The sequence below is a fragment of the Lynx rufus genome, unplaced genomic scaffold (genome assembly GCF_022079265.1).
Source record: "Lynx rufus isolate CCGP_SWC_20201006 ecotype Redwood Valley unplaced genomic scaffold, mLynRuf1.p SCAF_7, whole genome shotgun sequence".
Taxonomy (NCBI): domain Eukaryota; kingdom Metazoa; phylum Chordata; class Mammalia; order Carnivora; family Felidae; genus Lynx; species Lynx rufus.
This window is the reverse complement of record NW_025814889.1, coordinates 55,415,584-55,443,470: the sequence shown is the minus strand read 5'-3', so window position 1 is coordinate 55,443,470 and position 27,887 is coordinate 55,415,584. Positions and strand designations below refer to the sequence as shown.

At 36.5% G+C, this 27,887-nt stretch overlaps 1 protein-coding gene across 3 annotated transcripts in view; it reads left to right on the top strand.

Moving 5' to 3' along the window:
* ABCC9 (ATP binding cassette subfamily C member 9) overlaps positions 1-26,647 on the top strand; it is a 130,983-nt gene extending 104,336 nt beyond the window's left edge. For 2 of the 3 annotated variants that reach the window (XM_047066153.1, XM_047066155.1), the window contains 9 exons: positions 8,887-8,988; positions 9,569-9,689; positions 11,242-11,372; positions 12,095-12,173; positions 14,306-14,414; positions 16,416-16,519; positions 19,346-19,479; positions 21,459-21,521; positions 26,510-26,647. In XM_047066153.1, coding sequence (XP_046922109.1) covers positions 8,887-8,988; positions 9,569-9,689; positions 11,242-11,372; positions 12,095-12,173; positions 14,306-14,414; positions 16,416-16,519; positions 19,346-19,479; positions 21,459-21,521; positions 26,510-26,647 — 981 coding nt within the window. Of the gene's footprint in view, positions 1-8,886; positions 8,989-9,568; positions 9,690-11,241; positions 11,373-12,094; positions 12,174-14,305; positions 14,415-16,415; positions 16,520-19,345; positions 19,480-21,458; positions 21,522-22,195; positions 22,334-26,509 lie in introns of those variants that run through there. The other variant, XM_047066154.1, reaches the window with a different exon arrangement.
* Positions 26,648-27,887: the final 1,240 nt, after the last annotated feature.

The window sequence follows — 27,887 nt, the reverse complement described above, 5'->3', positions numbered from 1 at the left end:
TAATGGCAAGACAAATAGCCCAAAAAGCAAAAATTCATTTTGTGTTCTTTAGTCTCTAGATTACATAAGTTAATGGAATGGCAAATGTTTGTATAACTTCAGTTTTTTTTTTTCAAAAAAGCAAATTTGACAAGTGAACAGATGTACTCATTTTCCTTCATTGAGCAGGACAAGCCTAGAAGAGATGGTGACTTTCTATGTTTTAAGCCAGTGGAGGATCACGTTAGCACAAAACATAAAAAACTGCAATTAATCATCTGTTGCCTTCTTCTTTCCTTTATGAAGTAGGAGAACAGGCACATGCTTTGGCATCATGCAGACTTGAATCTAGCCAGTTAATTAATTTATTTGAGTCCTGTTTCCCATCTGTAAAATAGAAACAAGAACATGGGGGTGTTGCGACGAAAAATAATAATATAAGTCCTCTAGTTCACTGATTAGCAAATGCACTCGACAAATGACTTTTGAATGAATGGATGAATAAATAAATGAGTGGAAACAGCACCTACCCTGGTAAGTGGTTCATAAGCCAACCGGCTGGAGTATGAACCAGGAGACGAATGAGATACAAATTCCAGAAAGGAAGGAAATGTAGTTTGCAGACTAGTCTGCATAATCAGCACTATAAATAAGCTATTTTTGTGGTAATGATGAGTTGTCTGTAAACTTTTTAAAAAATAATTACCTGTCCATTTGTCAAAAGGAAAAGTAAGTTTATCTGTACTATTGTAAGGACATCGAGTCTACTAATTAAACATCCCTACTGTATGCAGGCTTTCAAAACTCAACAGACCAGAGAGGGCAGATAGTGAAAGGAATTTGATGAGGTTAAAATGAAGGAGGCTAGGTTATAATCTTGAGTTGTTGATAGACAGATACAAATTGATATAGATTCTTAGAGCCCCCTGTGAGCTTTAGTTGTCATGATTTTCCACTGGTTTAGAGATTCTTTTCCACTGTATTAGTAATAATATAGAAATTATTCAGTGACATAAGACAATTATATTTTACAAATTTTAGATTGGTTGTTGTTAAGAAATTCCTTCCAGGTAGCTCTGGGGCAGGACAAAATGTCTCCTGAATTACCTATATATAGATAGCATGAAAGCAGATGAAGTATTGCTTAGGATTTATAACCAGACTAAGACCTTATTTCTAGATCCTATCCAGACCCTAAGTCCTCGTTTTAAGCTTCTGTTTGTTTGTTTAAATTTGTTTTCTCTAAGGAAGAAAAAAACCCAATCATATCTGAATAACAGAATTAATCGTGAAATAGCTTAATGAAAGAATGTCCCCAAACCACAAGGGAAAATATCAGTAGTTACCTTTGTTATCTGATTTTTCTTAACTTGGAGATCAAGCATGTTTTTTAAGGGGCAAGTGTGTTTGCTTTGGACTTGAGGTGAATGTGTGACCAGACTCCTGTTTCTGCTCTTTCGCACTTCCTACTGTCAGGTTAATGGACAAGTGTTTAACAAGAATCTTCAAGCAAACCGTATGTTCTACTCTCATAGCCAGAAGACAAGATATTAGAGCCTTCAGACTGCCAAAAAAGGGGAAGTCAGGAAAAATTAGAGAGGAAGAGTGGCCAGATTCAGAATGGCTTAGTTCAGTTTGACTCATGGCCCGTTACTTTAACCCCCAAGTGAAAAGGCAGCAGACCAACCTGAATGTAAAAGAATTCTAGTTCCAACTGTAGAAACTGAAAGAAAATACTGGTATTTGAAACAGGAAGGGCAGACTTTGCTATCTATTTTGTTCCTTTATAATACATTTGTTAGTATGTCTTGTCTTTGTTTTCTGTGTATTTTAATCCTTCCAACATTTGCTGTCTAATCTCATTACCAGAGCTCTCCCTTAAAAACCAATACAAAAATAAATCAGGAATCTTTGGCTTCTATTTCTTATGGATAAAAGTAAATTTTGTAAGGAACTTGTTGATTCATTGCAAACTTCCAGGCATATCTGCAGACAGAAATCAAGTTCCACAGTCTTTTGTATATGATTTGTCTCTTTTGCCTAATTGTGTGTGTCAATAAGTTTATATAGGTGTATATAGGTTTATATAGGTGTGCACGCGCACACACACACACACACACACACACCCCTCTAGACAGCCCTCAGTGATCCAACTTAAAACTAGTCAGATTCACTCTCTTTCTGTTTTTTTTTTTTTCTGAGTACATTGAGAGTGTTCGTTAGAACCAGGCTGTTATTTAGAGTATGTAAATATCAGAATATTTATTTGAATATAAATGCTGTAATCCAAGAACATGTGCTACAGTAGGAGTATTGAATAAATTAACTAGATAACTCCTATTAGGAAATAACCTTTCTCCTAATTGTATACATATAAAGAACTCATTACTACTGTCCTCCTGTGGACATGTCCACATCACCGGAGACACAATTTCAGCTTGAAATAAATGGACCTTTTGTCAGAAACATGAATGTTGAGATATAGGACCTTGGAGACTAGGGTGTGAACTGTTCTCTGACTCCGACAGCTGTGGACATAGTCTTGTAAGTCATTAAAAAAATAAGTAATGAAAACTTCTATTTGTTGCAGTGAATCTGCATTGATCTTACTTAACCCACAGTATTGACATAACTCCTCCTTTCTCTATTCTTTGCCATATTACTCAGCAAATTAGGAAAAATATTTGCTTATAGCAAATATTCTTGGAGTTCTCAGAGCAGAAACACAACTAAAGTGGTACAAGGAAGGTTGGGGCATTGGGCATGAATCAGAAGAAGCAAGTGTTTGCTCTCCTGTGTGAGGGGAGATCCTGATGCAGATCTAGGGATTTCACCAACTCTAATTCACTCATCACCTTAATGAAGAGAAAGGGGAGAAAATTTATTGTGGTTTTCTGTGGCTATTTTTTGCCTCCCTTTCTCTTCATTCTCAATTTGAGCTTTCAAAAGCAATGTCACTGGATTCCCTGGACAGAAAATCTCAAGAAGAAAGGAAGGGAAACCAGAGAAAAACACCTTTTGTGGGATTCGGGAGGATCCATGAGCCCCATCCAATTTTTGTTCATTCTCTAATTTATTTTAAATATATGGCTCTCATTTCTTTCCCTAATCAACTTAAGTGAGAGTTAAGACAATCACAAGTTATTCCCCTTCTCTGAGTGAACAGCTTTCCCTATGGAAGAGGTAGCCCTGACCACTGTATTCATTTCATACTCCTTCTGAATTAGCAAAAAAAGATAAAGGTCACCATACACTCACATCGAAAAAGGACAAGAGTCTAAAAGAGCAAACTAATTGGCTGGAGGAAAACTAGCAAGACCGTGACCACCCAGGTTGCTTTGGCAGAGAGGGGAGCATTTTTCCTGTGGGTGCCAAGTGGAGGGGGCCACAATCACGTGCAGAGTGTCACTACAGCCTAACCTTTGAATGCTGCTTACGTTCTCTGGTTCGACATGGCGTTTTCTCTTCAGCCCTCTGCACTAAACACTTCCAGTTCTTTGGCACCGGTGTTTCCATTTGTGAAAATTGTGTAACTCTATCTAAAGGCTGTCTTTCCAAGGCTTTGTCTTGCTGTGTGGTGAAAGGATAAAAGAAAATTCACATCAGGAAGCCAAAAAGAAAGTCTTTAGAATCAACAGACTGAAGTGAAAATAGTATTCAGGGTGAGCTTGCACGAGAGCCTGTTTTATGAAGCAACACAGAGCTTTTTTGTGTGTTCATAACTCCACAACAGACAGGTGTGCACTGATCTTATACTTTGGAGGCCCTGATATATTCCCCCAGATACTCAGTGGTGCCATAGACCAGTACTTCTGAGGGCTACAAAAGGAAAGAGATTGAATCTCTATTAACTATTTGCAAGTCTGCTTTATAGAATTATAGTTTTCACTATAGAAAAGATAGATAGATGCCATTGAATCACTGGAAATCCAAGAAGAGGCCTCTCTTTTAGCTTTGAAAATCAAAGGCTTCTCTTCTGGAGGGAAGTGTTGAATTCACAAACTCGATGGAAGTTATAATTTATCACTAGACAGATAAAAGGTCCTCTGGTGGGGACCTCTTTGAGAACTGGCAGTTCACATAAGCAGTAGCTTCTATTTCCTAAACTGAATTTGTCATTCCATTGTATCGTTTTGACCACAGGTGCTTTTATTCAGTGAATTGATTGATTAGTATGTGTAAGGACTTAGCAGTAGAATAAATGCTGCCTAGTGACCACTTAGTGCTAAGTATTTGATCTCCTGTGTGAGTTATTCAGACCAGCTGCTTCTCCTTTCTTAATTAATTGCCTTGAAGCCATTTTGTTGTTCACATATTCGCGAAGAAAGGAAAGAAGGTATAACTGTACAATCACTTTGTAATTCATTACATTGCTTAAGTTTAATGGTAAAGAAACAAAAAGTAGGGAGCTAGCATAAACTCTTACATTATCCACCAATTTCACACACCTATACTCTTGTCCTATTTGAAGGGAAGTTAATAGAATTTAGTATTTTTGCTATGAGTTCTCATGATAAACATTGTGCACAAAAGAGCTTCCTTTCTTATGCAGATCAAGGTAAAATTATGATCAAATGCCTCCAAAAAATTCCAAATTCATTACAAAAAAATTTCTTTGAGCAGTGGAAATAATCTAGGAGTGAACTGAAAATATCTAGTTTGGTCTAACCAGAAGACAACATGGATAGTACTTTCTAAAAAAAAAAAAAAGATAAAGAATATTTTTATAATAAATAAAATAACTTTGATATAGCTTTGATATAGGTACAGACATCCTGGCTTTTAAGCCCTCATATCTATTCGAATTTAGTGGACTGTAGATTTTGAAAATGGGTTCATCCACTGAAAATGTGCTATAAATGTACTTTAAGAAGCTATGCCTTATCACTGAGATGTCAAAAACATTATCTCTTAAAACCAAAAAACCAAAAACATTATCTCTTATAAGTAAATTTTGGCATATTTTATTTACTGTGATAATAATTAAAATAATAGTGTCTAATTATCATAATGGAAACCTTACAAGCAGTTTTAAAAACATTAGCCATATGAAAGAGAGCCAGAAAATATATATTAACTCAAACTTATTGATCAGCCTTTTCCTTTCCCTCCTTCATCTGTTTTTACTTCTCATGCTGGCTTTATTGCCAGGGTAAACTATCTATTACCAGAATTACCATTTTAATGTAATAGAAAATAATTTAAATAATCATCTAATTGCATTTACCATTTAGTTCTATAACAAGTGAATCTAAGCCCCAATATAAAATATAACGATTCCATAGTCATTTTAATGGAAGGGGAGAGGGGTGAGAGAAAGAGAAAAAGAGTCAGAAGGAGACAGAGAGATTGAGTACATAATGTTTTGCATTTCCTTTATAATGTTTATATTAGGGCTACTGTCTAATTTCCATTGTTGAGACTCAGGGATTATTTTGTTGTTATATTTTTAAAAGAATGTATGCAATTTTGAAAAAGAAAAGCAAAGCTGGAGGCATCACAATTCTGGATAAAGCTGTAGTGATCAAGACAGTATGGTACTGGTATAAAAACAGACACACAGATCAATGGAACAGAATAGAAAACCCAGAAATGGACCCACAACTATATGGTCAACTCATCTTTGACAAAGCAAGAAAAAATATCCAATGGAAAAAGTCTCTTCCACAAAGGTATTGGAAAAACTGGACAGCAACATGCAGAAGAATGAAACTGGACCACTTTCTTACATCACACACAAGAATATATTCAAAATGGATGAAACACATAAATATAAGACAGGAAACTATCAAAATCCTTGAGGAGAACAGAGGCAGCAACCTCTTTGACATCAGCCATAGCAACTTCTTACTAGATATGTCTGGGATGCAAGGGAAACAAAAGCAAACATGAATGTTGGGACCTCATTAAGATAAAAGGCTTCTGCACAGCAGAAAGATAAAGGGTTAGTATCCAAAATCTATAAAGAACTTATCGAACTCAACACCTAAAAACCAAATAATCCAGTTAAGGCATGGGCAGAAGACATGAATAGACACTTTTCCAAAGAAGACATCCAGATGGCTAAAGACACATGAAAAGATGCTCAGTTTCATTCATCATCAGGGAAATACAAATCAAAACCACAACGAGATACAATCTCATACCTTCAGAATGGCTAAAATTAACAACACAAGAAACAACAGATGTTGGCGAAGATGTGGAGAAAAGGGAGCCCCCTTACACTGCTGGTGGCAATACAAACTGGTGCAACCATCCTGGGAAACAATATGGAGGTTCCTCAAAAAGTTAAAAATAGAACCACCCTATGATCCAGCAATTATACTACTAGATATTTACCTAAAAGATACAAAAATACTGATTCGAAGGGACAAATGCATCCAGATGTTTTTAGCAGCATTATCAACAAGAGCCAAACTATGGAAAAAGCCCAAATTTCCATTAACTGATGAATGGATAAAGAAGTTGTAGTAGACATATATAATGGAATATTACTCAGCCATAAAAAAGAATGAAATCTTGCCATCTGCAACAACATGGATGAAGCTAGAGTGTATCATGCTAACTGAATTAAGTGAATCAGAGAAAGACACATACCATATATGATTTCACACATATGTGGATTTTCAGAAATGAAGCAGATGAATATGGTGGGGGTGGGGGAAAGAGAGAGGCAAACCATAAAACAGACTGTAAACTATAAAGAACAAACAGGGTGGCTGGAAAGAAGGTGGGGAGGGGATGGGTTAAATGGGTGATGGGCATTAAGGAGGACACTTGTAATGAGCACTGGGTGTTGTATGTAAGTGATGAATGACTAAATTCTATTCTCGAAACTAATATTATACTATATGTTAACTAAATGGAATTTAAGTAAAGACTTGAAAATAAATGAATGAATGTATGAATAAATCAATAGATAGATGAATGAATGAGGCTCTTCTTCCCAATAAGGCCAGCTGGGAGAAAGTAGAGAATATAAATTAATAAAAATGTGCCTTGTTTCAAAGCCTTAATGTGTACATTACCCACAGAAATTTCTCAGAAGCTGAATGGTGTATTTATTTATATCAAACTGAGAAGGAGGACCTTGCTCAAAGTATCCCCTGATACTAACTTGCTTTCTGGTACTTATCACAGAAACTTTGTATAAGTCCTTTTTAAAAAGATAATATAGAAATTACAAATTTACAGCATAACTTCAAAAGTACTAACTTTAGACAGAGGGCTGGAAGGAAAAATTCATATTGCTGTAAATATTTTAGAAGTATTTTGGGAGCATGTTGGCATTTGTAAGATGTAAGAGTGGCCCAGACTGGTTAGATTATGCATCCATGTAGTTGTTGCTTCAAATAAAGGGAAAATGAAGAAGAACTGTCTAATTGGGATGTGACAAGTTGTTAACACATGGTCCCATTGGAAGAAGCAATCCAAGGAGCATTTACTACCTCTTTGGAATTTACTGCCTCAAGAGAGTAACTCTGCATGACTTCTTTCTTTATTCTTTATAAAGATCATGGGAATCATTATGGAATTAAATTTTAGTGCCTCTTTTAACCTTTGATGTTTTATGATGCACATAAACTTTTAAGCTTGCTTCAAACGTTTGAAAATCATCCAGAGGAAAAAAGACATCCTGATACATGGAGGTGGTGAAATCTAACGGGCATTTAATCTTTTTTAGTCCTTTCAAAGTCTTGAATTAGGTATCATTTCTATTTTCCAAAGAAACTGAGTTTCAAAGGGGTTTAAATTATTTGTCTGGTAATTGGCAAAGTCAGGGTCTGAGCCCAGATCTCTGATTTCAAGGCTGGGATTACTGATTGCTCCTCAAGAACTAGGTCTTTGGAGCTGTTTTAAAAAGAGTTCGGAAAGCTCACATGGGAGATGATTTGAGTAACTTCACTTGTTACTCCAGTATGTTAAGCAGTCCATTACTGTCATTAAAGTCTTTTTTTTTTTTTACTGTCATTAATGTCTTAGCATCTAGTTATTTGGTTTTTTTTTTTTTTTGAGGGATCAGAAACATATCTAGACTTGAAAGGTCACAAGTGAGATGAGACTTAAAATAGCTGTAGAAGTGCTCATGCCCGAAATGCTACCTGCTTCTGGAACATGTGACTCATCAGCATGAAAAGTTTGAAAGATTTCTTTTACAAATGATAAGACATAACAATGACTAAGACTGCTGGGAAATGGGAAGGAACAAGGTGTTTGAAAATGGATGGTTGTGCCCTGTTTCTTATTTGAGATAAAGACTGGCCTCAGTGAACTTTTAAAAATTTCACAAAAGAGTTTACCATTGAGTCATAGCTCATCCAGATGCTCTAAGAGAGGCCCACACTTCCCATTTAAGAACAAATATAAACCCTTATCCTTATTTACATGGAATCTGGAGACTTAATGTCCCAAACTCTAAGCCTAGATATTTGACAAACAGTTTAGACAAGAATCTAAAGTTAACCAGATGCAAATTTCTGCCAAGCCCTTAACTATATAGCACAAGGGAGCTAGATCACAACTCTGACATAAGCACACATGAAATTGAAGGTAGTAAATCAAGTTTCGAAATAATTACTTGTCCGGCAACACAATGCTATAGCAAGGGTGGGGGAGGAGAAAAAGAAACCCTACATCTGATCCTGGTGGTGCCACCAACTGCAGCTTAATTTCTGGCAAGTTATTTAACTTGTATGAATCCATTTCTGCACAGATGCAATGAGAGTGCTGAATTACTCCCACTCCAGCCCTAATATTGTGAGTTGTCATTCATCCGCATCTTAGGTAACCTTCCCCTGAAATTTATGTGTACTGTCTTAGTACCCACCTCTCTAAATTGATTGGTACCTTTTGTATGAGAACTCGACGAAAATCTTTTAGCATTTTTTTTTACTTGCTCCTTTTTAGGATTATTTGGGAGCTTGCATTGTCCTCACTGCTTCCATTGCATCCATCAGCGGGTCTTCCAATTCTGGATTGGTGGGCTTGGGTCTTCTGTATGCACTTACGGTAGGTATGGATGAAAATGTCTCTTTTCATGTGGTGTTGGAGGTGCTTTCTATAGTCATCGTCAGTTCTTATTCATGGATTTAGAGGAGCAGTTTGAAATTCATAATGAAATGACATCTTGCAGATAATGGTAGGATGGGGCACAAGCTCAGCATTTTAGGACAGTGTGGATTCAGTTCTTATACTGTGAGTCAGTTTTTAGAAACTGCTCAAACTCTATGGTGAGAGCACTCCCGAGGTGTGAAATCCTTGTCCTAAGTCATTGACAACCCGTTCTGAGAAACTAAAATGAATATGAATATAAATGAGAGAAGTACAAACAGGTAATACAACTTGTGCAGGGAAGCAGGGGACAGTTTACACAACACTGACATTTGAGGACACTTGAAGAAGAGTGGACACTTTCTTTGCCTGCTTTATCCCATGATACCCTCCCTGGTCTCTGATATCTTGCAGCACTTATAAGTCATAGCACATGATGTACACTAACTGTCCAAGTCATCCTATCCTAAAATATCCAGTGATTACAAAGATTGCTACTTTATTTTAAACGTGTTAACTTTTTTGTCACCTGACACAGATAACCAATTATTTGAATTGGGTTGTGAGGAACTTGGCTGACCTGGAGGTCCAAATGGGGGCAGTGAAGAAAGTGAACAGTTTCTTAACTATGGAGTCTGAGAACTATGAAGGCACCATGGGTATTGTTCTGAATATTATTTTGTTTCACTTAAGTGTTTATTTTATATAAATGATAGTTGTGTGTCAGACACTGTCTTTTTTGCTTTTGTTTTCCACTTTAATATCCAGAGAATCCCTTCTCATCTTGACTTTGCTTTATAAGGTATACCTGAAATAATATGACTACTTAGGCCTGAAAAGTTTTGGATACAACCAGAATCCAAATAGATATTATCTAGTAATATTTAAAGAGAATTATAAAAAGTATTTGGACTTTATTACATTAGTTACCAGCCTAAACTATGAACTATTGTGTTTTCTTTCTCAAGATCAATTTAACTTAGATGTCAAGAAACTTGGATCTTAAAACTACTCACTGAGATTCTCAGCTTTGCTAGAATAAAATTGGCAGGAAATTCAATACTGAAGACGGAATGATCTTTCTTAATTTCATGCTTAAAATGCATTCTTCTGCCTAAATACTTCAATAGCTATCCAGATCTTCAAGGACAGAACCCAGATAAGTTAAGCTAAGATCACTAGACTCCTCATTAGTCGATCCTTACCCACCTACCCTAGTCTCATCTCTCATCATCTATCTACACACCTTTTACTCTGGCCATACCAACATACTATGGTTTCTTTCTATGGTTTTCTTTTTATCTTTTTTTCTCTTTATATATATTTGAAACAAATTTCACCACCCCCTATCCTTGTAAGACTCATCTCAGCCACCATCTCCTCTGGAAACCCTCCCGGAACTCTCAGGTTACCACCATCTGTGCTCCCAGAGCACCTTGGGTTGGCCTCCATCACTGACTCTCCTTGCAGTGTTGCAGACACCAACTTACTTGTATGCTTCCCCCAGGACACAGTGAGCACCATGAGGTGTGTCTTTCATCTCCATATTTCCAACACATTGCACAATACCTCTCACATTTTTTTTTTAATTTTTTTTTTCAACGTTTATTTATTTTTGGGACAGAGAGAGACAGAGCATGAACGGGGGAGGGGCAAAGAGAGAGGGAGACACAGAATCGGAAGCAGGCTCCAGGCTCTGGGCCATCATCAGCCCAGAGCCCGACGCGGGGCTCAAACTCACAGACCGCAAGATCGTGACCTGGCTGAAGTCGGATGCTTAACCGACTGCGCCACCCAGGCGCCCCAATACCTCTCACATTTTAAGTACTCAGATGTTTCATGACTGACTGACTGAACAAAGGAATGAATAACTATCTTAAAGAGAATCAAGTTATGGAATGCAGAAAAGACATGAGATAGTTCATGCTCCAAAACAAACACAAAATAACTATTTTGAAAGTTCTTAATCAATAGGCCTTTACTCTGAATGTAATTTTAATTTTAAAAAGACATAGCATTTGGTTCAGTATTACTTTAAATTTACCAAAAAAGTATATGTTTGTATGTATAAATGTATATCAGTATGCGTATGTTTCTTTCTGTCACTCTCTCCTTCCTTTTCTCTCTCTCTCTCTGTCCCTTTCTCCCTCCCTCCATTCCACTCTCTCTTCCTCTCTCTCTGACTTCCCCTACTCCACCCTCACCCCCCAGATCCTTCTCAAGTTCCAGAACATTGGCCACAGGAAGGGGAGATCAAGATTCATGATCTGTGTGTCAGATACGAAAATAATCTGAAACCTGTTCTTAAACACGTCAAGGCTTACATCAAACCTGGGCAAAAGGTATGGAATTCATTGCCATTTGTTTCATACAAAACCTTTGATGGAGCCATTTTATCACTACCTAAGCTCTTCAGACATCCAGCCAAGTACATTCTCACTGGGCTCATGTAACACTCCTGGTACTTTACAGATCAAATTATCTACATAAAAGAGAGGGGAGATAGGATCAGGATAAAATACATGTTCTCTAAGTTATATTGCCATTCATTAGTCTCCCACGAAGATCAGGGAAATCAACAATACATGTGTTTTTCCAAATTTTTGGCTTCTGGCTCAAAGCCATATTGGACATCCCCTTGAGAAATTTTGCATTTGTACTAGCTCTAGTCCCAAAATGGTTTGTTTTAGTTACTTTAAAAAGAGAAAATGTGCAGAAAAAAATTGAATCAGTCTTGTTTGTTATAATATCATCACTTCTAAGATAAAGTTGAATACTTACTTATTAGACCAACAATACACTAAACACAAAAATTAAGCCATAAAGGAAAAACAACACAACCACATACACATCAAAAGAGCTAGAATGAAGTCATTGAATATTGGTGAGGATTCAATGTTTTCATCTTAATGATAATACATAAAGGAGCCCTAAGAAAAGAATAATGATTTATTATAACTATTTAAATAGAAATGCAGTTTCACCATGGTATCTTGTCTAAATTAAAACTACTTTTGCCCGTTTTCTGTGTCCTCTTCTCTTTGGGTGACATTTGCTTTTTTAGGTGGGCATATGTGGCCGAACTGGCAGTGGGAAATCATCATTATCTCTGGCTTTCTTCAGAATGGTTGATATATTTGATGGTAAGTTACTAACTCAGTTTTTTTTTCATGACTATGTGGTGATTTTCCTTAAAAAAATGCAACATCAACTTACCTAATCCTGCAGAAATAACAAACAAATATTTATAAGGACTTTGTGTCCTGCAACCCATGGCTTGAGGTAGGTGTCCCAGATAAACACTCTAGAAGTAAAGAATGAACATAGAATTGCTAATAAAATTATTAGCCTTGAACTCAACTCTAGAGACTGTTGTTGAAGAATTCTAATAAACTGGTAAAACGAAAACAGTACCATCCATTTTGAACAGCAGTAGATTCAGGTGGCATTTTAAGAGAAAGGAATAGGGGAAACTAAAAATATATCCATTCCCATCAAAGGAAAAAAATGCAAGGAGATAAGTAATCTACATTATTAATTTTGCTGCATGACTCTTACTATCATCTTAGTAACATGGTTTAATGATGTTGAACATTTTGTGAGGCAGCAAAGCTGCAAACTGCCAAGCACATGTTGAAAACATACAAAAATATTTATGCATCCACAAAATTACTAATATGATACGTGAAAATAATTTAATCTTTGCTTTAGAAAAAATATGTCACATTATTTAGTCTATCAAGTGGCCTATAAATAGCCCAGCACATAAGCAATCTTGAATAAAAGGGGATCCAGCAATGTGCTTGATCATGAGCTCAAGGAAGTGCTTCCTATTATTATCTGAAATGATTATGCTGACAATTATAGTACTTCACATTTTTTTTTCAACGTTTTTATTTATTTTTGGGACAGAGAGAGACACAGCATGAACGGGGGAGGGGCAGAGAGAGAGGGAGACACAGAATCGGAAACAGGCTCCAGGCTCTGAGCCATCAGCCCAGAGCCCGACGCGGGGCTCGAACTCACGGATCGCGAGATCGTGACCTGGCTGAAGTCGGACGCTTAACCGACTGCGCCACCCAGGCGCCCCTTTTTTTTTTTTTTTTTTTTTAGTACTTCACATTTTTATTATACTTGACAGTTTATATTACTTAATGTAATCTACACAACAGCTTTGTGAGATAAAGAGGTCAGTTTATGAACAGCGCAGATGAACAGGAATTGAAGTCTCTTCAGGGTTTAGACTCAGAAGCAGAGTAGGCATCAGCCACTGGGTTAGCAGCCTGCCCTTCCATGGCGAGTAATAATACACAGGTACTTTGAGGACTTTCAGTGGTTTTGCATTGTAAGTCAATGACATAATCCAAAGATAATTGATTGACACTTTTCATTCAAAAAACAAAAACAAAAAACCTGTGGCTGTAACTGTACATATTAGATTAGCCTTTTCCTTCCTCACGAATCCAGAAACATGATTTTAGGCTCCATGTGAACTATCAATGACTGATTCTCTTATTTAGCATTAAGCTATTAAGATTTTAATAGATAATGTGGTACTCCCGAAAGAAAGTTTAAGTTGATCACTTTGCTTCTTCTTGAATCTAACTCTAGCTGGAAAAGGGACTCCCACCTGCCATTTTTCACCTGGCCACTCATTTCATAGGGCAATACTGTCTTTACACAAAGTGATATGATAAAATAGCTTATCAATTTGAGGAAAAAAACATCAAGATTGCACAAGTCTCTGATAAGTCTAAACACAGTATGGAGAAATTCATTAAAATTTGATTTGTATGTCATAGAATTTCCTTTCTTATTTGCAAAGCAATGTTCTGTTCAATCAATACAAGAGTAAATAATTTAGATAAAAATCACTGTCTTCAAGGAGTTATTATTGTGGTTAGGAGAAAAAGACAATTAAAACAGATAGGTAAATGTATATAGAATATCTTGTGAAGGAAAATAAACAAGGAAGGAGGGTAAAGGAATATCGGAAGAAAGAAGACCCATTAAGGAGAAAAAGTACTTTTGGTTTGTATGAACCACAGAAATTGAATAGAAACTGAGAATCTCCTTAAGGGAAAATACATAGGATAAAGTATCACCAAAATGTGTATTTTTCTTAGAGATGCATAATGATGTTTTTAATACTTAAATGGAAAGCTTTATCTTCTGAGTTTCAACCCTGAACCCGGCAAGTACTTTCCGTTTGTAAACAATATTGTTTTTCTTTTGATTTTACTACGTGCTTATAATTTTTGTTTCTCTTTAACAGGAAAGATTGTCATTGATGGGATAGACATTTCAAAACTACCACTGCACACACTACGTTCTAGACTTTCAATCATTTTGCAGGATCCAATACTATTCAGTGGTTCTATTAGGTAGGTGATGTATTCAACAGAAACCTGTATGCTTCAGGATTTACCTTTTGGCTCATGGGAGGGTTTTACTCAGAACTATTTTTCAGGTAGGTGTGAATAATGTTATCAGGATGATAAGATCAGAGAGGTACCTGGCTGGCTCAGTGGATAGAGCAAGCCACTTGATCTCAGGGCTGTGAATTCAAGCCCCACATTGGGTGTGGCCCTACTTAAAATACATTACACATGTATTATAAAATACAAAATAATTAAAATTTTTTAATTTTTAATTAAAAATAAAAAAGCAATTAAACAAACAAAATAAGGATGATAAGATCAAATATTCTGACCAACAGTTTGGATTGGGAAACCCTAGAGTTGCTGAATTAACCTATAGAAGCCAGTCCCTTATATATTTCTAGGAGCTCTGCTCTTTAAGTTTGACTCCACAAAAGCTACTTTTTCTTCTGTACTTGGAGCAGCGATTGTTGACAGACATTTCTAAGGTGTTCTGCCTTTACAGATATCCTGCCTATTGCTTATGCGTCTGGCCTGGGCTCAGCAGATATTAAGTTCAGTGAATCCCTTGGCTCCCCTATCCCTCACAATTACTCTTTCAGCCAAAATTGCTTTTAAGAAGCCGCTACAATCTTCTCGATACCTGGTTTATGGTTTCCCACAGTAAAAAAAGAAAACGAAAGAAAGAAAGAATGGCAGTATCTAGGTATCTACTATCTTCTAAGTGCTTTGAATATATTGTCTCATTAAATCTTCAAAGCATTGCTCTAGTATACATATTATTATCCTTATTTTACATACGAAAATTTTAAACCTCAGAGAAGCTCTAATTTGTCCATGTTTATACACTTAGTAAGTGTTATAACTCCAATTCCAAATAATGTTCGTCTGACTCCAAAGCCCACCATGGCATTATCTGCCAGGTCATGTCTCTCCTTCCATACATCCTTTGTTCTCTCTGGCTCCCCTCCTCTACCTTAATTACAAAGAAGTATTTGCCACTTCTTTTTGTCTTGAAGAGAAAATGTATGTAAGGTTGCTCAATATTCAGCTGTAAAATCATTTTAATTAAAAGTTGTGTAGGGGTACCTTGGTGGCTCAGTGGGTTAAGAGTCCAACTTTGGCTCAGGTCATGATCTCATGGTTTGTGAGTTAGAACTCCACGTTGGGCTCTGTGCTGACAGCTCAGAGCCTGGAGCCTGCTTCAGATTCTGTGTCTCCCTCTCTCTCTGCCCCTCCCCCACTCACGCTCTCTCAAAAAAAAGAATTTTAAGAAAATAAATAAAAGTTGTGGATGTATCAAGTTATTTAGTGATACCATAGTGAATTTCTATCTCTGAATATATTTATGATGAATACTACTATTGTGGTTGGTGCAGCACAGCTCATGTAGATATCATTATATGTTCCCATATAATCATCAGTTCTGTGGAAACACTTTGCTAGACATTATTCAAGTTACATAAACATAATATGAAACTGGATAAATCCACATAATGAATTTTACCATGTCATGTCTCACGTATAAATATACTAACTGTATCATCAGAAAACATTGTTCATAACATTGAGGTCATTCATTTATTCATCAAACATGAATTGAATGCCTGCTCTATCCTGAGCACTGTTCTAGGTACCAGGGATATAATAATAACCAAAACAAACAGGACTTAACATTTTTTTTTAGAAAAAGAGAAACCACACGTGTGTGAGTGCAGGGGGCCGGGGGTAGAATGAAAGAGAGAGAGAGAGAGAGAGAGAGAGAGAGAGAGAGAGAGAGAATCTTAAGCAGGCTCCATGCCCAGCACAGAGCCAACAAGGGACTCCATCTCACGACCCTGAGATCATGACCTAAGCTGATTTCAAGAGTTGGATGCTTAACCAACTGAGCCACCCAGGTACCCCAGGATTTACATTTTCAGGAAAGAATAGCAATAAGCAAGCATATGTAAAAATTCCTTTATTTTTATTTATTGACTAAATAACTTATTTCTTCCCCTACAGATTTAATTTAGATCCAGAGTGTAAATGCACAGATGACAGACTCTGGGAAGCTCTAGAAATTGCTCAGCTGAAGAATATGGTCAAATCCCTGCCAGGAGGTCTAGGTATGTTTTCTAAAGAATACATTTATTTTAACATATGCAATTAATTCTATATATCTCTATCTATATTTTATGCTAGAATTACATAATTCATATTAAATCCCCTTATATTTAAAATAATTTCCAAAAGGTCATTAGGACACTTAAAATCTAATGATTTGCATGGGATGCAAAAGGATGAACCTTATAACAAATTCTGTTCTATATGAACACTCTAAAATATTCCTCTTAATACACTTAACTCTTCAGTCTTTTCACCTTTAGTGGTACAGGTCATTTTAATCAGAATATTTCCTTGTGATCATTCTACTCACATGATCTACATGACCTCTAACCCTCAGTAAATGAGTAAAAGGATTGAAGTGGCTACTAAGTTCAAAGTAGGAGGTACCTTTTAGTAGCAGGCAGTTTCTCCACATTGGCAACCATTTTCTTTGTTCCCAGGAGGGACTGTTTCTTATATTTATGTAACATAATTTTGTGAAGACATCATTTTCTATGACCTTGCTGCAGTATCAGTTTTAGCCACCTGTGTAAGGGATAAAACACGTACTCAAACAATCACTGATATAAATTTAGCTCAAGAGTAAGGTAGACAACTTCTGGCAAATGACAGAATAAAACAACAACTTGAATAATGAAAGAAAGTGATTAACAAACCAAAACAACAAAGTGTACAATGCAGTGTTCAACTCATAAAAATGAATATTTATTGTTTTGGACTTAAAATCTGAACTCATTTATGGGGTGCCTGGGTGGCTCAGTCGGTTAAGCATCCGACTTCAGCTCAGGTCACGATCTCACAGTTCGTGGGTTCGAGGGCCGCGTCAGGCTCTGTGCTGACAGCTCAGAGCCTGGAGCCTATTTCAAATTCTGTTTCTCCCTCTGTCTCTGTCCCTCCCCTGTTCATGCTCTGTCTCTGTCTCAAGAATAAATAAACATTAAAAAAAAATCTGAACTAATTTAAGAAAGTAATCAGAAAGATCAGAGCTGATTGATTAAATTAAATAGTAATAAATTAAATATTAATTTAATTTAATTATTAAATATTAATAAATCAAACATTTATTAAATTAGATTTTAATAAATTTTAATTATTTTAATGAATAATAAATAAATTTTATTTAATTTTAATTTTAATAAAAATTGTTTTAATAAATTTTAATTTTAATAAATAACATGTAGTTCCCATATTGGTTGTGTTGTATTGGCATCTAGAAAGAAAATCAGCTTCCAAAATAAAACCATGTTTATTATTAGTTTATTTGGTTAGGAGGACCTACTCAAAAACAATATGATTTTAATTAGGTTCCAAGGCGAAGGCATCCCACAAAGAGAAATTGAGATAGCATGTCTTTAAGGGTAGTTTTATTGACCTTGCCAGTGTTAGACCGTGGGAGCAATTCCAGAGGTCTGGAAGAACTTTCCTATCATAATTTTTGACGTCTCTCATGGTAAGCCCAGTAAGTCTACTTGAGAAATTGATAATGCGTATATACCCTTCTCGTGGTACAGACACTCACACCGTTAGTAGTTGGAATACAGGCAATGAAAACTTTATAGTCCTCTTCACTCACATGAAAGATGCATGCACCTGTTTTGAATCATGGGCATTATGTTCAAGGGTTATGGTACAGTGTAAGCAACAGGGGATTGTATTTACACCATGTAATTGAGTGTTGTTTATGCTCATTGTCCCCATAAAGATTATATCAACTGCTTGATAGAGATCTGGTTCAGGCCAACTCTTTTTTTTTTTTTTTTTTTTTTTTTTAATTTTTTTTTTTCAATGTTTATTTATTTATTTTTGGGACAGAGAGAGACAGAGCATGAACGGGGGAGGGGCAGAGAGAGAGGGAGACACAGAATCGGAAACAGGCTCCAGGCTCTGAGCCATCAGCCCAGAGCCTGACGCGGGGCTCGAACTCACGGACCGCGAGATCGTGACCTGGCTGAAGTCGGACGCTTAACCGACTGCGCCACCCAGGCGCCCCTGGTTCAGGCCAACTCTGATGAAGAATATTCATCACCTCCATCACCCTCCTTATTTATTATGTAAATTAAAATTTGGAGGATAAAGGCATAGCCTCCAAGCGTGAAAAATTATAAAAATTTGATGCAATGAGAATATGATCAATAGAAATTTACCTCCAGGACCCTAAGAAGAAGTGTTTGAAACCTAATAAAAGAGATGTTTTGGAAACAGAATTTATCTTAACTTCATAGTAGGACAGTTTATGACATATGGATGAAAGCAAACAAAAATGATAATGAGGATGTAACATTCATCTATCCATACAATGTTTTATTCAGCCACTATGTCAGATGGACACACTGATGGACAAAAACCCAGTCCTTAACCACATGGACCTTACAGTCCAGTGGGATGGTATAATGAAAAAAGAATGGATATTAGAGTCAAGAATGTTCTGTTTCTCATCAAGCTCTACTACAAATTAGCTATGTGATTACGGGCAAGCCATTTCATTTCTCTGGGCCTCAGATAATTATAATAAATAATCCCCCTTGATAATTATGTTCAATAATTAAATGACCTCTAAGGTCTTCCAGTCTTCAAGATGCCGAATGTATTTTATATCCTAGTATAAGGAGGTAATTTACAATCTGTTGTCAAAGATAGGAAGGCCCAGGATCATCTTCATTTTCCCAAAGTAAAATTCCTCTTTGCCCTCCCACTATGAAATCTTTGCAGCAGTACAGTGAGGTCCAGCATGCTCTTGTAGGACATAACTGTTTTCCCCTACTTTGCTCAAGGAAAATGTTAGTAGCATTTCTTTAGTGAAATCCTTGCTTCTCTCTCTGATGTAGATGCAGTTGTCACTGAAGGTGGGGAGAACTTTAGCGTTGGACAGAGACAGCTGTTTTGCCTTGCCAGGGCCTTTGTCCGCAAAAGCAGCATTCTCATCATGGACGAAGCAACAGCTTCCATTGACATGGCCACAGTGAGTACATTATCTCCGCTTTTTAAATTGAAGAGTTGGAGAGACACACGTAAAAATTACAACTTATTTTTCCCCAACTGGGTTCAGAATCCTCAGTACTGTTGTTTTGAGTGTCTTCTCATTCATTTCTTTAATCAACAGATGATAGCACATTGAAAATTGTGATAAAGGAGACATGACACTTTTAAAGCAATTCCTACTACCAGTAAACATAAAATAAACTTGCCATCACTTTTTGATAAATTCTTTTTTTAAAAAAAATTATTTTTGAGAAATAGAGAGCAGAGAAGGGGCAGAGAGAGAAGGGGACAGAGGATCTGAAGTGGCTCTCTGCTATCAACACTGATGTGGGGCTCAAACTCACAAACAATGAAATCATGACTTGAACTGAAGTCGGACACTTCACCACCTGAGCCACCCAGACACCCCAGTTTTTGATAAATTCTTAAAGCAGTAAAATTCCAATGCTCAGTTGACAACAGTACTGTACTGTACTCAAGTGTTCAAGTCTTATGCCATGGAAGTTGTAAAATGACGTATGCAAATTTCTATTTAATAGAAATTGATAAACAAAATCAATCATCATTTTCTAAAGCAATTTGAAGAAGAAGGATTCACTGGAACTGACAGTGGTCTTCTCAGTGTGATCACAGGAACAAGCCAGAAACTTTAGCTTTTGAAAGAAATTATTTAAAACTGTTAAATACACCCAAGAAGGATCTGTCTAGAAGAATGTGATGGAGTGGAGAAAATGTCACATTAAACCACAAACTGTATGAGCTAGCAATTAATGTTGTTCTTTTACAAGTTAACTTGATATTAGACGTTTGGCATCAGAAAGGACAAAAATAAAAAACATCCACAAACGTATGGTATTCTCTTGCTGCACACTTTAGGTTGGGTAAAAAATATCCAGACATATGAAACGGTTTCAAGATTATTAAGAGTCAATTATACATGGAGATGCTAATTTGACATCATTTCTTTCTAGTAATTCTAACCAATTACAGAAAGTTGTATCTCCTTCTCAAAGTTAACATAATTTGAAGCATATAAAATAGTTTCTAATTAAGCCAATTCACTAAATAAACATAACTACATCAAAATTAGTATTAATTACTAATGATTTATAATATTGGGGATTATCATAAGTATAATATAGCCTTAAAAGAGATGAGAGAGAAAGAGAGAATGAATTAATGGGCAATAGGCCACCTTAACTGGAAGGAAATCTTCATATTAAGACTTAGGAGTCTTAGGAATCAGGTTGCCTGGGTGGCTCAGTCAGTTAAGTGTCTGACTCTTGATTTGGGCTCAGGTCATGATCTCATGATTTGTGGGATCGAGCCTCATGAGGCTCTGCACTGACAGCATGGAGCCTGCTTGGGATTCTTTCTCTGCCCTTTCCTGATCGCTCGCTCTCTCCCTCTCTCAAAATAAATAAATAAACTTAAGAAGACTTAGGAATCAAGTTTTCCCCTAGGAGAGAGAGAATCATTACCCAAAACATCTTTCAGGGTATAATGGTAACAGTTTGTGGTAAGGATAAAAATGGTTTTTGCCTAGATGGTTCTTCTTTTATGGGTCAAAATCTGAATTGGGGCATGTATTTTTACTTTTTCCCTTTTCTAACCCAAAGATTAACACCATTTTAGGGTTTTATTAGTTTTGAATACATACTGTTTGGTATAACTCAAGTGAGCATTTCCATGCCCATTTAATTTCATTTTCCCCTTCCAGTTCCCTGGTTAACAAGTCTATCAGTCATTCTGGGTTGATCACTGAGTTTTATTGGCCTTTTGAAGACACATACAGAACCCAGCATAAGCTTGCTGCTGGCACTGCCCCCTGTCATACCTTCCTCAGAAGACAAGAGCCGGGAATTCTCAGAAGCCTGAGGGTCTTTGGTCTTAGGGAGGAATAGTATGGCAAGAAAAAGAAGTCCAGAGAAAATTCAGACTTTATTTATTTTTTGACAGGAAAACATTTTGCAGAAAGTGGTAATGACGGCTTTTGCAGACCGCACTGTTGTTACAATAGCTGTAAGTATTGGAGACAGAGTTATTTATTCCTCTTTGGGTTTTGTTCCAAGATTCAATAATCTTAACTTTTGGGCAATTCAAGTATATGTACGTTGAATGATATATTTCTCTGCCAATGCTTCTGTATGTGTGAAACACACACACACATACACACAGCTATGCTCTAAAAGTCTTTATATTGTTTTTCCCCAAACTGTCTGTTCTGCCTACCTCCCCTAATGATGTGATATCCTAAATCTAAGGATTCCAGCAGGAATGCCTGTGTTTTTTCACCAGACACAGATGGTAATTCACATGGGGTAATTCCTTTTTGATAATCTAATCATCTGATGAGCAGTTTCAGAAGCAAAATTCTTCAAAATGACTACCAATTCTGCTACTACTTACACTTAATTTCTATGTTTCTATTCATTTAACTGTTTAAACAAGAAAGAAAGCAATGAGATACAGCTGAGGCAGATACTTTCTCTGAGCACCAATTGAAGGATTGCTCACATCTTTGTATTTGTCATAGCTTACTTAATGTAGGCCATGGTTTTCTTCTTCCTGTCTGCAGATGGATGGTTTCTTGCTCTCATTTAGGCTTAATGTTTAACAGTAACTTTTTTAAATGAATCACCTGGACATTTTCCGTCTTGCTGACTCTTGTCTTTCCATTTCTCTTTTCTCTCCAGCACCGTGTCTCTTCTATTTTGGATGCAGGTCTTGTTTTAGTCTTCTCTGAGGGTATTTTAGTGGAGTGTGATAATGTTCCAAACTTGCTCGCCCACAAGAATGGCCTCTTTTCCACTTTGGTGATGACCAACAAGTAGACCGTCATCAGCTCCTCTGCCAACTAGCCCATTCTCTGGTAGTTATCTACTGGCATCCCCTCAGTCAGGCAGGACTAATGCAGGGATTAAAGGGGATAGGGATATGGTGAAGGAAATGCCTATGGGGTATTCTCATGCAAATCAGCTCAACCTGCTGCTTCAGTTATGCTCAATACTTAATGAAGCACATGCATAATTTTAAGTATGTATATATGCAGGAGGTAGTATTTACGAAAACCCGAGAATCAGATTTACCTCTGTCCTATGGACCAATTTCACTGTTCTTTGAGGATATATTGTAAGTGTCCTTAAAAACACTGTACATGTTCCTTATGTGCCCTGAAGATTGCATTATTTAATTTACAGAATTATTTATGTTTAACCGTTGAGTACTGGGAGCTATGTATGAAGTGCTTGTATGCTTCCATTTTTGTGACTGATACATGGGGAAAGAGAACCTTTTGAAGTGCAGCTTTTCTTAAAGTGGTAGGAAATGACTCCCATCAGGGCCCACCTTTTATACACTGGGCCTAGGTAAAGAAAAGGCCACTTTTTTCTCACTTTCCCAATGAACTCTGTCCTGGAGGAGAGTTACCTGATTAAGTCATTCACACTGGAGTGTGAAGGATTTAATGGGTGAGAGAATTAGCTAACTTGAAAAACAGTTCTCTAATATTTTCAAGAATTTTCTCCCTGGAGAAGGTAGGGAGATATTTGGGGGGAGAAAGAACTTCCTGTTGCCCCTAAATGAGCAGGTAAAGGGGTGGGGGAAGCAGACCCTTGCCTACTCAAAAGACTAGTTTTCTGTCTTCTGCATGAAGCATGGTATTGCTGAGTAGCCCCATTTAGTTCACACCTAGATTACTTGAGCATAATTTGTATGTCTTTAAATTTGTTTTTAATCTTTATTTATTTTTGAGAGAGAGAGAGAGAGAGAGAGAGAGAGAGAGTGAGCGGGGGTGGGGCAGAGGGAGAGGGAGACAGAATCTGAAGCAGGCTCCAGGCTCTGAGCTGTCAGCACAGAGCCCAACATGGGGCTGGAACTCACAAAGCACGATATCATGATCTGAGTCAAAGTCGGACACTCAACCTACTAGCCACCCAGGCACCCCACAGCAAAATTTCTATTTTTAACCAAAAAATTATGTACTCTTTCTTATCTGCCTACATTCACTGAATACTTTTCATAGACTTCTGTATCTTTCACCCATTCTTCATTTCAAGACCACTAATGTAGTCACTAGGATACCTCCCCATTGGAACCCAGAAAGCCATGGGTAGGATGAATTACCGTGGGACCAACTTCTCTTAACAGGCTCTTAACAGAAAGAGAAAACCACCAACTTGTGACAGAACCCTTGTAGAATGATTCTCAGCTATGTTAACAGTTACTATTCTTTCTTCCCTGCTAAAAGCTGTTCTGTTAATTTTGTTGACTGCGACTGAAAACAGTGAAAGAACTTCAAAAGACAAATGTCTTTGGGTTCTGAAAGTAAGCCTTCATGCACGAAAATAGTGCATGGCATTTATTTATGAAAGTGATTTATTCTTCACTCTTAATTAATTTCTCTAGAGCATTTCAAAAATTGCATCAATGCTATTATAATTGACACCACAGTTTCTCAAGAAAAAAATATTTTTGATTAATTGAATAGACACCACATACATATTTCATTGGCCAAGATTTTTCCATGTTTTTATTTTTATTTTTTAAGTAAATGTTATTTTAGTAAAACAAGGCAATGTTTATAATATTCTTTTCATGGATTTAAAGGCCAAATTCCTTTTTTAGCATCTATGATATGATGATTGAAGAATAATCTTTTTTGGAGGGAAAATACACAGCAGATATTAAACTATTCATTAACCTTAAGTTTTTTTTTTTCTAAATGCATGGGTATACAAGTGATTCTGATCTTCTCTCAAAAATAAATAAGCAGTATCCTACAAATTTTGGTAATTCCTAAATATATATCATTCAACATTTATTTATTATTGAGAGACAGAAACAGAGCATGAGCGGGGGAGGGGCAGAGAGCAGAGGTGACACAGAATCTGAAGCAGGCTCCAGGCTCTGAGCTGTCAGCACAGAGCCAGACACGTGGCTCAAACGCACAAACTGCGAGATCATGACCTGAGCTGAAGTCAGACGCTAACAGACTAAACCACCCAGGTGCCCCTATGTCATTCATTGCTAGTCAGTAAATGATAGGTTTGTTACGGATATGTGAAATACTGGTACATGTTCTAAGCTGGCATCTTTATTACACTCCGTATATGTCTTTCTTTTCACCTTTAGCTGTCCACCTATGTCTCTTTGCTTTTCTGAGAGCATAAGCATTGAGACTACTCCATCTACATGGCCCGGGGAAGAAGATAGGCCTTTGTCCTGGGGATGGTTTTAGGTTGGATGCTGGGTTGTAAGGAGAAGGAACTTTGGAAAATTGTGTATCAGATAAACAGATGGTTTTTCTGGGTCCGTCACTCCCATCAGCATTCTGATGTTTTGACCTGCATAGTCCACATCCAGTATGGTAGCCCTGAACCATACGTGGCTATTGAACATTCAAAATGTGAGTAGTCCAAATTAAGAGATACTGTAAGTGTGAAACACACAGGATTTCAAGAACTTAGTACTTATAGAAAAATGTAAAAGATATCATTAATAATTTTTAAGTTGATTATATATTGAAATATTTTAAATATATTGGCTAAAATATATCATTAGAATGGATTTCATGGGATGCCTTGCTGGCTCAATCTGTAGAGCATGCAACTCTTGACGTCAAGGTTATGAGTTCAAGCCCCACACTGGGTGTAGAGCTTACTTAAAAAAATCAACTGGATTTAATATAACTTCAAATAGATCTCACCTGTGTACTTATGGTTTAAAATGTGGCTTTTAAGAAATTTAAAATTACATGTGTCTCACATTTGTGGTTCACATTATATTTCTATTTCTCAGCACTTATCTTACCAAGAGAAGTGAAAAGCCCACAGCACAGACTTTTCCCTTGTAAATTTTAAAAATAAAAAAAAATAATAGTGTCTGACATTTAGTATTTGCTTGTATGTGTCAGACAAGGTGCTGATTTTTTTTTACATGGATAATCTCATTTGATCCTCACCACCATTCTGTGAGGCAGGTACTATATTATTACCATCATTTTACAGATGTGGAACTTGAGACATACAAAAATTTAGTTTGTTGATCAGGATCGCACAACCAAACATGATGAAACCAAAATACAAGTCCAGTCTAACCTCAAAGTTCATGCTCTTAACCGTAACACTAATAATGGTAGGCAAACAATCCTCTAAGGTACCAGATACTCCCTACAAAACAGTTTGATAGCAGGGTGGAAATATCTCATGCTTTGAAGTTAATAAGTCTGGTTTTAATCCTGGTTCTGCTACTTATTATCTATGTGATCTCCTGATTTTGCTTTATCTCTGTGAGCCACAGTGGTCTTGCAAACAAAGCAGAGAGAGATAACACCCACATTTGAGGAATGTTTTGATGATTAACAAGTATGTGTGTGGAGCACTTAATGTATAGCATATGCTCAGTAAGTGATAGTTTTTATTATTAGTTACTAATCCCAAAGCTTCTCTCCAAAGGGTACTAGGTGGAAAGAGAGAACAAGTGTGTGGCAGTGATGTCTAAAGACTAAAGCATGGCGTGTCTAAAGTCCCGGATAATTCATTCTAATACTGCATGCCAGAATGGATTTCCTCATATTGTGTTCCCAGAATTGAACCACCTTCCAAGGTTCTTCAGATGTGTGTTAGCCCACAAATTAGTTGACTCCACACAAGAGATCGTTTTAGTCTAGACTAAATGATAACCCAAATGGTCCATGATGGTTCTTCTTATCATTTAATTATTTGACAAACAAAATTAGCCTCCTTACACATCCATGACAGTACTGAAACTACTGTATTAGCTACACTCAATTTAATACAGCCCATCCCAAACCCAGTTACACTGGCCAGCATTTAAAAGTATGTAAATAATGATATGTTAAAGAAGAAAAAGAGGCTGTGTTTCGTGCACCTCCTAGTGCCCCGAGATAAAGAATTGTCCCTGAATAATCGATGAAATATGCATATTCCATAGCTTTGCCTGTACCTTGAAATCTGTAACAAATACATGTTGTTTTTTTTCACTCACAGCATCGGGTTCACACTATTCTGACGGCAGACCTAGTTATTGTGATGAAGCGAGGAAATATTTTAGAATATGACACTCCAGAAAGCCTCTTGGCTAGAGAAGATGGAGTTTTTGCTTCTTTTGTCCGTGCAGACATGTGAAGGGATGTCTTGAAACAATACATGGATTTAAAATAATGCAGTCATAACCTACTTAATGGATCATCAGCTTGACCTTCATAAAGTGGCTTCTTAAATTTTTACTCTTTCGTAAAGCTTATTTGTTGTGTTGTGGGACTTTGTACTTAGTAACAATGTCACTTTACCAATGACACTTTACTGTATTTCCTATATGGATACTTCCTTTTTGTTTTTCTTTCCTAGACTCTACTGCTTAAATAAGTTCATTACTGATGTTTTTCTAATGATTAAGCCACTTTACCTTTAAGAATAGCAGGTTGCATTAAAACATGTAAGCTACTTTAAGTGGTAAGTCAACAGCTATATTTTCTCATAATTTTAAGTCTGTTAAATAGCTCTCAGGTATAGAGGTTATCATGAGTATTCAGTATTGTTGTACTCTTATTTGTAAGAATATATTTTCCTTTTTGTTGGTGTCTCCAGTTGTTATTGGAAGAGGATTAAAAGAACAGGTTTCTAATCAGTGAGAAAATAAAACACTCAAATTCATTATCTACTGAATGTGAATGTTCTGTGTTCATTAATATTAGTAATACTGATGCATCCTTAACCAGTTTTTTTTTCCCTCATCTAAATTGTTTTCTGTTACCAAGAAGTCACCACATTTATAGTAGCTTTGTAAAGCCAAAGCCTTAACTGGAAAGATCATAAAAAGAGTTTGGATATTTGAAAAAGTATACTCAAGCTTCTGTTTTTCCCTGTCTAGTAAGGAGAGAGTTCTTAAGGTATCAGGCATAATGTGTTTTTTCCAGACTAAAGTTCAAAGAATAAATAGATTCAATCAATCCTTCAGTGGCAGACCAGGTAATGCTCTCTGTGATTTAACTCATCATTAGATGTGTTTATGATTTTGAGCCCTAAAATTCCACATTATTCAAGATTCAAATTTATATTTGCCTATATAAGTATATATATAACAAGTGTCTATTTCAAGATGGAAGAGTATACCTCTTTTTATGCACAGTGGTGTCACACATGTATCCATTTTGCTCTAATTTTAACGTACATGTAAAAAGGAATCAAAATGTTATTTTAATATTAGTATGTGTGTTAGGAGTGCATCAAAAATGTATGGAATATTAATGCTGTTTTGCTTAAATATAAATTAACAAATTTTAAAATACCAAATTTATCTGCACTTGTCATGCTAGCAGCCAAAGCATTCTACTATAATTCTGTGCCCACCTTGTATAAATACCAT